This window comes from Pelobates fuscus, chromosome 5 (genome assembly GCF_036172605.1).
Source record: "Pelobates fuscus isolate aPelFus1 chromosome 5, aPelFus1.pri, whole genome shotgun sequence".
In the NCBI taxonomy this organism is placed as follows: Eukaryota; Metazoa; Chordata; class Amphibia; order Anura; family Pelobatidae; genus Pelobates; species Pelobates fuscus.
Genome location: NC_086321.1, coordinates 52,841,340 through 52,855,955, shown reverse-complemented (window position 1 = coordinate 52,855,955; position 14,616 = coordinate 52,841,340). Strand labels below are relative to the sequence as shown.

Genomic DNA, 14,616 nt, shown 5'->3' with positions numbered 1-14,616 from the left:
AGAGAAGATAAATGCTTAGACTTGCTTGTGGCTTTTTTGGGAACAGATGTTGACATCTTGTCTTTATCTGCCTTATCCGGATATATAGGGCTGGACATATCTGTGGAATACCAGAATAGTAAAATTAATCAAATACATTAATGAAGCATGCATAAGCATAGGTGAAATAAAAGGAGAGTTTAAAACATTAAACCACCTAAGATCCGTGTAGGAGGGCTGGAGATACGGAGAACCAGAACTGGACACCCACCCTTGGGGTAAGAAAGGTTCTGCACAGCTTTTAATCAAAAAATTTTGAATTTGGCGCCAACACCGTCTCACGCATGCGCAGTAGCGCGATTCCGTGTTTGGTGGAACGCAACGCCTCCCGGGCGTGCGTTCCACCGCTGTGCGCATGCGTAAAGCCACGAGGAGGACCGCCCGGGAACTCAACGAGCAAGCCACATAAAGAGCAGTACCCGGTCGCGTTCCGTAACACGAAACCGGAAGCACTGTGCCACTCAGATCCCGCCCGGGGAGCTATCGGGCACTAACCTCCTCGATCAGCAGCCTGTGCTGATCGCACCATTCTCCACCAGACCGGGGGAAATCTGTCCGTCCCGTTTGCCGGGACAAGAAGAACTGATGTGTGGTCAGGACTTACAGGCTTTATAGAGGCAGCAGGCGGAGCACAGAGATGAATCTAAAAGAAGGGGGAGCTTCTTGCCCAAGACCGGAAGGAACAACCCACTTGTGAGTACTGCCACTATACGAAGGGAAAAACTAGATTCCTTACCCAACTCTGGATCATCTACAGATATACACACACTAGATCTATATACACTCTGAATCCTTTGTCTCTATATAGATAATATATATATATATATATATATACACACATATACACACATATATACACTCACTCACTAGATCTCCTATACACACTCTGGGTCCTTCAAAAACACACTAGATCCCCTACACACAGACACTACACCATCTACACACACACACTCTGGATCCCTATGCACACACTGGATTCCATGTAAGCAAACACAGTGTCTCCATAAATGGGATACAGTGAGTATCCCAATTATGGAAACCCCTGAGACAAGTTTCAATTAAACAAGCATGTTATTAAATTTGCTTGCGCTGTGCAGAACAAATACAGGGCCCATTTCTCATGCCCTGGAAGAGCATTGAACCTACATGCTCACTTTAAGATGGGGCGTGCTTGTCATTAGGGATGACAAAACACACCCTATCTGGTCACGCCCCCTTTTTAGTGGCCCGCTGTGAATAAAAAATTCCCGGGCCGAATTTTTTTCCCAGTCCGGCCCTGTTAGGTAGTGTTAAAGTTAGCATTATGGTAGGCATATGGTTAATGTGAGCACTGAACAAAGGTATGGTTGGAGTAGAATTAGTGTAGGGATTGGTATTAGGTTAGCATTAACTACCAAAAATAAATTTAGATCCTAGACACATTTGTCATTTAACAGTTAGGGCGGGTATATTAATCAATTCTGAGTTTTTTTATTTAGTTGCACTAGTTGTGTAAAATATATTAGAATTAAAATGTGAAGAAACTATTCAACCCCCACCCCACTTTTGTTTTACATTTTAGTCACAAGTAATGGTGTGTTAGGCTAACAAAGGATATTAAATGAAAGCCCCTTCTGTCCTTACATAATATTTTTGGTGATCCTTGAAGATAAACCCTTAAGTTACTGAGAAACAAACCAATGGCTCAAGTTCAAGGTTTTGTTTTGGTCTAGAACTTGGACAATTGTCTCCGTACTTAAAGGACCACTCTAGGCACCCAGACCACTTCAGCTTAATGAAGTGGTCTGGGTGCCAGGTCCAGCTAGGGTTAACTAATTGTTTTATAAGCATAGCAGTTTCAGAGAAACTGCTATGTTTATCAATTAGTTAAGCCTTCCCCTATTTCCTCTAGTGGCTGTCTCACTGACAGCCGCTAGAGGCGCTTGCGTGCTTCTCACTGTGAAAATCACAGTGAGAGCACGCAAGCGTCCATAGGAAAGCATTATGAATCTTGCCGCGCGTGCGCATTCAGCTGATGGGGAGGAACGGAGGCGGAGAGGAGGAGGAGAGCTCCCCGCCCAGCGCTGGAAAAAGGTAAGTTTTACCCCTTTTCCCCTTTCCAGAGCCGGGCGGGAGGGGGTCCCTGAGGGTGGGGGCACCCTCAGGGCACTCTAGTGCCAGGAAAACGAGTATGCTTTCCTGGCACTAGAGTGGTCCTTTAAGTGGTTAAGAAATCTATTAGAAACAGAAATAAAACAAAACAAAAAACATCAGGTTGTACATCACACCTAGCCTGATGAAGGGACCTTAATGTCCTGAAAGCTTGCAAAATATACCTTCTCGTTCTCCAATGAATGAGTTTGGTGGTGTAATACGAATGGATTCACATAGGTGTCTTGGTAGATGGGGTTTACTATTTTAAGCTTTACATTCTTGCAGTTTGTCTTGCAACCAGTATACAGTGAGCAGCTCTTGCATAAATCTTATCATGTACTTCAATTTCACACTTTAATTAGAAGTATTTTATTAATTATTATTTTTTTATTTTTTTTAAATCTTAGTCCATCGCTTCGTGTTGCCTGGCTCATTTTTCTATTCATCTTTTTTAGTTGCCAATTTTTGGTAAAGCCATTTCAACTTGCTTAATTATTTTTAACACATTCTTGGATCTTGAATTCATAGTGCCTCACTATGCCTCCCGATATTTTGAGAATTATATAAATGTGAACTGGTCATTTATACTCACCTTAATTCATCCATATGACATTTACACTTGTTTAATTATATATAAGAATTAGGTTTTTTTTTTCCAATTTATTTTTTTACATTTTGTGTTATATGTATTCTGATTCCTGTCTGGTCTACTCATGGCTCCAATTTGGTTATAGTGTTCCTTTTGATTATTAAGCAAGATTCTGAAAACTATCTACAGAGTCTTACACTCCATTACATTCCTTTATGTGTAATGTGGATCTTTTTATGCAACACAAGCTTACTACGAGGTAAACTTCAGATGATAAAAACAGGTCATGTGATAACTGGACTTCTAAACACTGTTGTATTCACAACACTAGGAATACAAATCTTTAGGAAACAAACTAGTTAAAGGTGGAACGTAGAGGAAAAAAACCCATGGCCTTGGGAGGTCAACTTGAAAAGAAGAATTCACAATACAACGTAATCTGAATTGAATTCATTTAATTTCACACAATGAATAACATATGAAGAGGATTATTTTTTTATTTTTTTTTATTATTTTTTTTGTTAAGTGCTCTATACTGCTAACCTGATTTGGTAGCGGGAAAAAAAACTGAGCTTTCTTTTAGAAAAAAAGGTTTAAAAACCAACATCTAGAATCATGAAGGAGCATGACATTAAAGCATGCCTGATGTATCTATGCATCATAGAACTGCAATTCCATATCCATTTTTTAAATGTACAAAATGCTTCATGAATAAAAACGGTTACAAAAAGAACATTTCAAACAATGTACAAGTTTTTTTTCTTGCCTCTATATTCAATAAAATACAAATACATTTTTTGCTCTAAAATATGTTTACATACAATCAAGGTAGAACATGCAAATACACTTTAAAAAAGGCTTTTAGAAACCACTTATTAATACAAACTAAAAATTAGCCAGCACGACCTGTAAAACAATATTGTGCCCCTTTCTTTTAAGTATATACATATATATATATATATATATATATATATATATATATATATATATATATATATATATAACATTTCATGTGCATCACTTAAGAAATAGCTTAGAAACAGAAATGAAAAAAAAAAAAAAAATTTTTTAAATAAAACATGGGGTTAAACTGCACTCCCATGTTCACCAATTGGCAGCTTTTTTTTCCTAAATAACTTTTCTAGTTTCTTTGTAGTGTACATGTTTATAGGTGTTGGGGGAGTTTTTGCAAATATATTTTTTTTTGGAGGGATGAAATGTACATTTAACGATTATATTTCATTTTTATGTTTGTGTAAAAACCAGGCACACAAAGACTTGAAGTCACTGGATTAAAAAAAAAGGAGAATTACTTGGGCCTTTTATAACTTATGACATAAAATATGCTGAACCTTATTCATTATGATACATGGCAGGCATAAAAAATGAAATTAAAATGTTAAGAGTTTTAGGGTAACGCATCCTGCATTTCAACATCAACAACCCTAGAGGGATTAGCAAATATACGACTGGCATATGCAGGTTTGATAAACTGCAAAAGTGAATGGCATCTTAAGATTTAAATCTGAAGGTTGTACCAAACATGGTTTAGCCAGTGACTTTGTTGCAGAAACACACCCATTCATTCATATTATCAACATGAAATAATACTGATTGAATATATTTTAAAGCATCAGCATGCATATTTACAATTAACTAAAACTTTTGCCATCTCTAATTGATTCCCCATATAGTGTGGATAATTGGAACGTGTGTAAAGGCATGCATGGTTCCATCAAGAAGTGAGTCAATTGAACGTCAAACAGGTGTAAATTTGAAAGGAAAAAATATGCTGTAATAAGCTCATGTGGTGGCCCTCTCGATTGTTTGTAAAAGCTAAATTAGTCCAGGGAGGGAAAAATAAAATATGGATTTTTAGCAAGTCGCTGTATATTATGATGGACCATAAAATGTTAATTAATGTTATCCCTGAGATCAAGAGATAACACATTTCCATAAAATGTCACTGGAAAAATGTGATGGTAAAAATTTGTTTTGAAATCACATAACCATATACAGCTGGTTTAGGTGACCATGGGAGCACAGTTAACCATTAAGGACTGGTCCAAGCAGGACCCTATAAACACTTAAATGGGTACACCTTGTAAGTAACTCTGTGCACCCGTTGCCAAATACACAATCCCCCGAGAATCATAGCTTGGACCTATCTCCTTAACCAATTTTATTAAATGCATTTGTCTAAATTGTGTATAGCTGCTAATACTGCCGCTTATTGTAACCTAGACTGGCTAAGTTGAGCGACTTGTGGTAAGACTTGCAAGTAATTACCTCATAATGTTGCACTCTTCTTCCTTCAAATTATATAACTCTTGTGACATGTGGATCTTACTTGCATACAGATGAGGTGGATTTCCAAAATTCATATTTACTAACTTTAATAATCTCTAGAACTTGGTTGTGTCTGGTGATTTGACATACTGAACTATAAAGCTTATGAAATGCAAATGTTACAGGTCCATTTTATTATGAACTATTTTTGGTGGGGGTTGTTAGGGTCATTGTTAATATGTGTGCCTGGAGACATGAGAAGTAAAGCTACCCTAACGGCTTACACAATTGCCAAAGAAAACGCGGCACAGCCTGTAAAGAACAGAGCGTATTAAAAAGAATACTAGAGATCACTCAAACTTCATCAGAAAAAAGAAGATAAAATTAAATGAAATCAAGTGTAATAGAAATGCCATATAAACTACATCTGGCAATGTGGGCAATAGATAAAGGCTCTTCTAACTCAGACTAACACCTTTTCAGTTCTGCATTTGCGGCTCTATTAAAATAATACTATATTTTCAAAGATATATCTGGCAGTATTTTTGGCTTAGTGCAAAACAGAAGCACTGCTTTGATAAATGCCCACCCCTACCCCCCATTATATCTTCTCAAAGTAGTACACTTAAAACCCCCGTTTGAAAAAGGTTTTCATTTTAAAAATACATTAGACAACTCTAATTTGTTTAGCAGAAACTATAAGGAAATGGGTTGACATTTTATAGGGTTTAGGATTAATATACGTATAAGACATTTTAATGTTCTGTCCGTCTGTAAGAAAAGAAGTATGCTTATGTATGTATGCGTTTAGTTTTCTTTTTTAAACTGTGTTGTGGCAATGAATACTTGCTACAAACTATCACCGTATTACGCAACGTTGAATAATAAATTGATTTAAGACCAAAATACCATAACTGTTCATTAGGCCAATATCTCTAATGATTAAGTAACACGTCTAGCATTATTGCAGACTAAACCATGATCATTTGAAAGGCATTATAATGGAAAGTTAAGCTGTGATAAACAATTGATCGAACCAATCCAATGGTTTCAAACAGAGACTTTAAAATATATGTAACTTACTTGCCATTTCTAAATACTTCTTTAAATCATATTTGTTGGGCAACTCTGGGGCTATCGTGGACATGAATGTCAAAAGCCCCCATATTTTGTAACATTCATACCTATTCCGGGCCTTAGCAACACGCGCTTGAACTCTGACACTTTGTAGAAGCTAGAACAATGGCTAACTGACCAATAAGAGGAGACTATTAGTCACAGACAGTTTGCATTCATGCAGACTGATAACTTTATACTTACATTATGTACAAAAGTCACTTAATTAAGGCAACCACAATTTGGAACATGATCTCCCGTGTGGCTAAAAATAATTGCAGTGGTGAAACCCTTTAATCATTTTAATTTCAGATAAGAACACTTACTATGTGTTTAAGCAACCAGTTTCTAAGTATTAACCTTTATTACTAGGATGCCAGCTATAAGCTGTGAAATGTGAGGTTTTCCTTTATGAACAAGCTACTGACGTAGCATGTACATAATGTTTTGTTTTGTTTTCTTGTTTTTTTTCTTTTATTTGGTAACTAATTTGAAAGCTGTACATATTTTTATTAAACACTGTCTTTGTGATCACAATGAATGCTTGGCATCTTACTATGCCACGGGGTATGATTGTTCAGGAACAGATTTCGCTAGCTCATATGCCTGGAAGTTATAGAGACTACACTTAAGTTACTTGAACTCATCTGAAATAAGAATTAAATGTGTGTTAAGGAACATAAATGATTCTGCCAAAGGGTTTATCGGGATATGGGGAAATAAGGCAAACCCCACAAATCCAAACCACAAAAAAATAAAAAATAAATCTTTTTGCAACCATGATACACATGGTTATCACATCTCTAGCTACTGGTGGAAGTTAACTGATTACACCTTCAGTTAATTTTATTACATCCACTGAGTCGTGAAATGCAGAATGGTGCATTAGAAATTCCCTTGGAAGCAAAACGTTACAATTCTGCATATGTGTAGTACTTATAGCATTGCAGTTATAGGTGATATACCAACAAGTTAATGATTTAAAGTCTAGTGCGAAGAGAAACATTTCAACCAAGTTGCTACTTTTTGCTCTAATAAAAGGGGGAAAAAACAAGTCTGTTTCTGCAGCCATTGTTATGGTAACAAGTACCCTTTTACGTCTGTTGCCAGACTAGATATGTTTATCAGTTTGTACTCTTTCCAGAAGTCCTATGGATTATTTTCCAATTCACCTCTTCTCGCCTTTCTGTGCCTTTTTGTCTTGACTTCTTCTTCAATGCCAGATCTTCTTTTGCCATTTCTTGGTGCACGAGAAGACTGATTTTCTCTTGCCATGTGAATTACTGCTTCAATGGTATCCATGACTGTGTCATGTCGGTTTACCTCCAACTGCATAGGATGAAAACTGGACTTCTGACCTCGTTTGCTAGGGAGATCCACACACTTTTCCAAAACTGGCATTTGGTCTCTAGAGTCTTCATCAAACAACACTGGCTGTTTCCTTGGGCGCCCTCTCTTCTTCTTTACAAAGTTATTGCCTGTCTTTGCTTGTCTTTGTAACCGTTTGGCTTTCAGGATTTTATTTACGTGATCCATATTTTTTTTGGTTGACAAAATTTTATTGTAGTTGCACATCTTTCGCACTTCACACTGAATTGCTTCTATCTCGCAACGTTTGAATCTTTTTCGAAGTGAAGCACTGGCTGTTAAACAAAAAAGTGAGAATGTTTTGTTAAACAAAATAGTCTGATTAATAGAAAATGGTATAAAAGGGCAGTGCTGCAACACATTTATGTTATCTTTACGTTAACCCTAAAGTAGTCTAAAATGCGTTTTAGTACAGATAGGTGTCAGACTTTCTAAAACTACAACTTCTTAAATTATTTCTGCACAATCTACAGTTGTTTAGATCTCTTAACAGTCTATGAAAAGCTACTGAAACATATTTTAACTAAGTTACCTAAGCATGAGAACTTTTGGGTCCCATTAAAAAATGATTTCTCATAAATTATTGAATGTGTCATCCATTCTATTGCTCTGTTTCAAACAGTGGCAAAAATCAATGAAATAGGAACTAGCTGTTTACTACTTATGTTTTACATAGTAAGGTGATATCCAAGAGAAGAAGAGGAGACCAACATAAATCAAACAATATATACGCTCTTACCGTACCAAAAAAAAAAAAGTTTTCATTTAATAATGCATTCAAAGGCACTTCCATTACAAAGTGTGGTTTGTCTACCACATGGGCAATTCAGAACCAAAATGCCAGGCATGTCTCCTTTTGCAAAGGAGGTACAGCAAGCAATATAAAGTTTTTGGCTGTTGGGAGCTTGGTTAATCAGACATGCGGGTATCAATCTAGGCACAGGTAGGACGGGTACCGTGTCTATATTGCCTCACTGAAAAAGCCTTTGAGAGGCCAATACGATTGTTTGCAGTATCTTATAGGAAAGACCTAACATGGAATTTCAGTTCTAGACAGATTCATTGGTGAGCACAACAGGCTATGGAAATGTTATAGTTCCCACCTACATATGGCACAATTGAATGAAAACTAACCAAAGGGCAAGCCATTACATTTTCATTCACTTTTCCATAAATGACAACTTTGAAATACCAATGGGACAGAATAGTTAAGAAACAAATGATGATGACGACATTATAGGTTTTTTGTTTTTTTTAGTTTAGTGACACGGATCTTATTAGTCATCTGTAATCAGGAACCAAATTAAGTAATGTATTACTGACTAAACCGCCCACTGGACGGCACTCTTGTGCTCTTCTACAAGATAACAAGCCACATTTAAATCCCTTTACATTATTTAGGACCTAATGGATATTTTGAGTTTTTAATATTAGCTTTTTGGGGTTTTGGTGTAGTTGAGCTAAAGTGAAATCATCTTTCTCACGCTCCGTAATAGTACACCTACTTAATGAAATATACAGAAAACGTAAACGATACTTAAAATTTAGAAAGGCAGATAGAATGAGACATCTGTTCTTGTGTAAATATCCCTTTGGATCACTGGCTTCCTTCGTCTGAGTCTCATTAATTATAATCCAAAATACATTTTCCACATGCAAACAAAAACCACCTCCTTTCTCGAAAAGCAGAAAAAACGGGTGTTATATTGATTTCAAAGTTTGGTTTTAATTAGCAAAAACTCATTACAGATTATATCTGTCTGGTTTTGCCTTGGGACATTTAAAACAGCATTTTTAAGAAAGACATTTTGCTCAACAGCTGGACTCTGATAGCAGATTTGTTTTTTTTTCGTATAAGTTTTCAAAGAGATCCTCATTATTGGAAACCCTTGGTGCTCTCCAATTTTCCCATTAACAACTTCATTCAAATGCACCAAATTATTTTAACATCTGGACTACAGACAATTTGACAAATTTAAATGTAATTCTATACTGCCCTAACAATAAACCTAATGCTTTTTGTTTGCATGTAGTTTTATGTATTGAAGGGACACTAAGCACCAAAACCACTGACTTAATGTAGTGGTTTTGATGTTTAGATGCGGTCACTTTCTTAAAGAGAAGTAAATGATGTCATACTTCTCTATGAGAATTGCTGGATTGCATGAAAGACATCAAACCAATGCCTTCACAGAAAGTGTAATGGCTGCAGAGTGGTGGCTCAATATAGCTACTCCATGCTAGGCATGTCCTATGTCCCTAGAGCTACTGTATATGAACCAATGTAATGGACAAAAGTAATCAGAATTGATGACTTCACAGAAAATGCGGCAGCTGCACAGGGGAGAATGTCCAGGCACTGGATTACAGGTGAATTTTATTTTGATTATTTTATTTATTTTTTAATTTCAAGAAGAGGGCTTGAATTTAAATAGAAACACCTTCAAAAAACAAAAAGAAAAGACAAAATATTTTCGGATTTTTATTTTAAAGCAAATATGATGTTTCAAGAAGTGTAAACTAAAGGGATATTTTTGTAAGCAATAACATGCCTTTAAATGTGTTTGATCATATGAACAAGTGTATTTTGGCTAAAACTTATTTTTTTTTTTTAATCTTTTTTTTATTCAAAGTGCTAGACCAGGGGTAGGCAACCTAAGGCACTAGTGCCATGCACGGCACTCGAGGTGTCTTTGCACGGCACTCAAGGCTGCTAGAGTCAAACAGGCTCTGGCCTATCAGGAGTCCCAGTAAAACTTCAGATATCTGCTAATACGAAAAGGTGGTGAAGGACAATCCTCAATTTATGCATTGCAGCACATAGAGGAAGTGATCTCAGATCACTTCCTCCCAGCACTTGTGAATAGGAAGCCACACTGTAGTAGAGCAGCTTGCAGTTGCTGTTGCAGCTCCTGTCCTTGACATGTACCTGGCCGGACTAGTCCCCACTGGAACCCAGGGAAGCCACCCACACTGCTAGATATACACAGAAATGCAGAATAACCCTCCCCTCATACAAATAATACGGACAGCCCACACACAAACATACACACAATCCGCAAAACGAAACACCACTAACAATTCACAAACATGCACACAACCCCACATGCAATACCCCAAACAGCCCCCACACACTACCAAACACACACTTTGACATATCCATCCACACACACACAATTCCACAAGCAGCACCCATACACAGCTTACATTCATATGTATCATACACAATACCATAAACTACTCATGAACATAAACAATATAATAGCTCATATACGCAGGGCCTTCTTTAACGCGGGGCAAACTGGGCAGCTGCACTGTGAGCCCTGCTGGCCTCAACTATTTCTAACCCTCTGGCTGGTAATCTGCACACTAAGGAGGCCCACTGGGTGGCCCATGCACAAAGGACCACCCGCTGGGCTTCTGTCAGCAGGGACCCGGCACACGCTGAGGTGATTTAACAGCGCGAGCGGGCCCCTTGCTTTTCGGCAGCAGGCTGGGAGGAAGTGACGGCCACGCATCACTTCCTCCCACAAAGAGAGGAGCGCGCAGGAAAGAAAAGTAGGCAGATTGGAGGGGGGCTGGCCAAGAGCTCTAGACCCCAACTCCCAACGCCTTCAGCCACCAGCAGGAAAGGTAGGAAACTGGAGGGTGAGTTTTAAAGTGTATGTCTATGTCAGTATGTCTGTCAGTGTGTGTGTGTGTCAGTATGTTTGTGTGTGTGTCATATCTGTGTGTGTCAGTATGTCTTTGTGTGTGTCAGTATGTCTGTGTGTGTGTCAGTATGTCTGTGTGTGTGTCAGTATATCTGTGTCAGTATATCTGTGTGTGTGTCAGTATGTTTGTATGTCAGCATGTCTATTTGTGTGTCAGTATATCTGTGTCAGTATATGTGTGTGTGTCAGTATGTTTGTATGACAGCATGTCTGTGTGTATGTCAGTATGTCTCTGTGTGTGTCAGTATATCTGTGTGTGTGTGTGTGCTTGCAATCACGCCAACACCACATACAAACATATTCCACAAAAACACACAAAAACTGCTTAGTGCTAAATACAGACCTGCAAACATGAGTAAATGGTAGAGCCCCAGCTGTCAATGCATTTCTGGAGTTGCACGACAGATGGGGATCTACCTTTTAATCACCCGTGCAACAGGGAGACCACCAAGAATTCTTGCACCTCTCTACTTTAGGTCCGCCACTGTGTTGAGGTGGAGGACGTGATTGCATGCCTGGGAAGGGGGGACAAGGTCCAGGGGGCCCTAAGCAAATGCTTTGCCCAGGGTCCAGTCATTATTAAAGACAGCCCTGCATATATACGCACAAATACAATGACACAAAGCAATTACAGTACAAATAACACAAGCAGAATACGGCAGCACACACATCTCGATTTACAAAAAAAATAGGACCGGCACGCTACGGGACATCACAATCCTATATCGGCACAGTGCTGCTAAAAGGTTGCCTACCCCTGTGCTAGACTAAATGCCCCCCTTAGGGTAGCATTACGAGTTTGTAAGTAAGGAATGGCAAAAGCAAGCATGAAATAAGGAGGGCTTATATTTAAACTATTTGTCTTCTGTCACAACTCCAATAACATGAGTGTATCGTTCATCCTAATTTTTTGGTAAATTCTGAACTGTATTTGTACTGTGCAATTTGAATCTGTCAATTTTATTCAAGACTGTTTTTAGTTATGCAGTTTGTACTTTTGTATCTTTGTATCTTTTTTACTTATGTAATAAAAATATATCTAATACATTTTTACTTAAAAAAAATATATATATATTATTTATGGACTGGAAGGATAGTAGAAATAAGCCATCTTGCATAGTAAAATAGCTGAAAAGAAACTTCAGTCCATTAAGTTCAGCCTTCCTCACATATGTTTTTGCTGTTGATCCAAAAGAAGGCAAAAAACCCAGTCTTAAGCGCTTCAAATTTTGCAACGAACTAGGAAAAAATTCCTTCTCTACACCAAAATGGCAGTCAGATATCTCCTTGGATCAAGCAGCTATTACCCCACTAATTAGAAATGTTATCCCTGTATGCTATGTTTTTGCAATTGCTTTTTAAACATCTGTATGGACTCTGATAAAACCACCTCTTCAGGCAGAGAATTCCACATCCTTATAGTTCTTACTGTAAAAAAAAAAAAAAAAAAAAAAAAAATGTTTCCAGCCTAAATGCATGACCTCACGTCCCCGTTTATGAATACATTTCCAGATAATGGTTTCTACTGGCCCAGAAGATATTTGTATAATGCTATCATATCCTCTCTGAGGCACAGTGTTTCCAAACTAAAGAGATTTACATTTTGTAAACTTTCTTCGTAACTAAAATGGAAAGAAAGCGAAGATAAGTGAGAAAGAAAAAGGGAGAGAAAAGGGAAAGATAAAAAGAGAGGGAAAGAAAAGGAAGGGAAAAAGAGAGAGGAAAGGAAATAAGAAAAATAGATCCTGTCCTCTACCCAATAATAATTAATTCCTATTTTCCAGTGCTGCTTCCATTAAGTTATAGAGTTGTTTGTATATGTGTCAGTTTGTACTTGGAATAACCAGATACAGTTATATATCAATAATATTTTTAATGTGAATGTCATATTTTGGTATAATATAGAAAAAAATAAAAATATTTTCAAAAAAAAATGCTCTAGTCCTTTTTTTTATCAATTTTGTAGCTTATCTCTGCAATTTTTCTAGTGCCATGATCCTTCTTTAGAAGGACCCCCTATTGGGGTCCTTTTGGGCACTGATGTCACCACTGTACACTCATAAGTACAGCATTGAGGTCTATGGGGAATCCCGCAAGACCATGGGATTCTCCATAGACACAGCCAATACCCTGCAGCCGTCACTGCAGTGGTGCATTTTGAATTTGTGCTGTCCTAAGCAGACTGAACACGGGCACCCCCTAATTTAAATTTGCCCAATCCCTGTCAAAGCCACACCTCTTCCTGTTAAAGACACTCACACGATTTGACTGATATACACACAGACACGCCCCCTCACTGACTGGCACACACTGGCAGACACACATACTCACACACTCACTGATTTGACACAATCTAACAGACACACATTCACTGATTTGAACAATCTGACAGACACACACAATCACTCAGACACGCACTGACAGACAGGCACTGAAAGGCACGCACACACTCACTGACAGACGTACACACACACAAACTCAGTCACAGAAGCACACACACAGATATAAACACACATTCACTGACAGACACACATTCATTGACAGAAACAAACTCACTGACAGACACACACACATTCGTTGACAAACAAACTCACTGATAGACTAACGCACATTTCACCCCAACATTTAAAAATAATTGTTATTTACTTTTAGTTTAAATATATATAGGATATTTACCTGCAGTCTTGTGGGGCTGCTGTGCTCGCCGCTGGGAGGGCACACGTGCAGGATCGAGGGCAGGCAGGGGAGGGGGGGGGGGGGTCAGGGTGCGGCACAAAATAGGCAGCAAGGTAGCTCTGATCTTCCTGCTCAGCTCACTCGCACACCGCTTAGAGATGCTGGGCGCCGGAGTGACTTCATATTCCGGCTCCCAGCCTCACTGCGGGGGCTCAGATCAGTGCTCCCTCACCACCCGCCTGCAATACAAACTGTCCGGACAACTCTTGGGCTCCCATAAGTAAAGGCTAACAAGGTATTTGCCAGGGCACTTGGGGGGCGGCTTTTTTTATGCCGCCCCCTGGAAAGGCAAATGCCTTGTTAGCCTTGCACTAAATACAGCGCTGCATCACCGATTATGGCTGCAGGGATTGACACTTATAATAAAAATGGGGAAACATTTAAAACATTTCACAGTTTTGCTAATAATTTTTATATATATCAAGTGCAAGAAATAAGAAATATATATATATATAAAATCAATATAGATTCACACTTCAGTTTTGACTTTTCAAATTAATTTTTGGCAGTTATAGGATATATCTTGCCAGGACTGAATTATAATTTGAAAGCTAAACATTTTTAAAAATATGGTATGCTAAGATTACAACTTAAATCGAAGCAGAGATCACAGAATTTCAAGTAACTAAACAA

At 38.0% G+C, this 14,616-nt stretch overlaps 1 protein-coding gene across 3 annotated transcripts in view; it reads right to left on the bottom strand.

Moving 5' to 3' along the window:
• Window positions 1-4,061: 4,061 nt before the first annotated feature.
• SETBP1 (SET binding protein 1) overlaps window positions 4,062-14,616 on the bottom strand; it is a 174,892-nt gene continuing 164,337 nt past the window's right edge. For 2 of the 3 annotated variants that reach the window (XM_063453846.1, XM_063453847.1), the window contains exon 5: window positions 4,062-7,809. In XM_063453846.1, the coding sequence (XP_063309916.1) occupies window positions 7,316-7,809 (494 nt within the window). In that variant the 3' untranslated portion in view covers window positions 4,062-7,315. The remainder of the gene's footprint in view (window positions 7,810-14,616) is intronic. The other variant, XR_010090872.1, reaches the window with a different exon arrangement.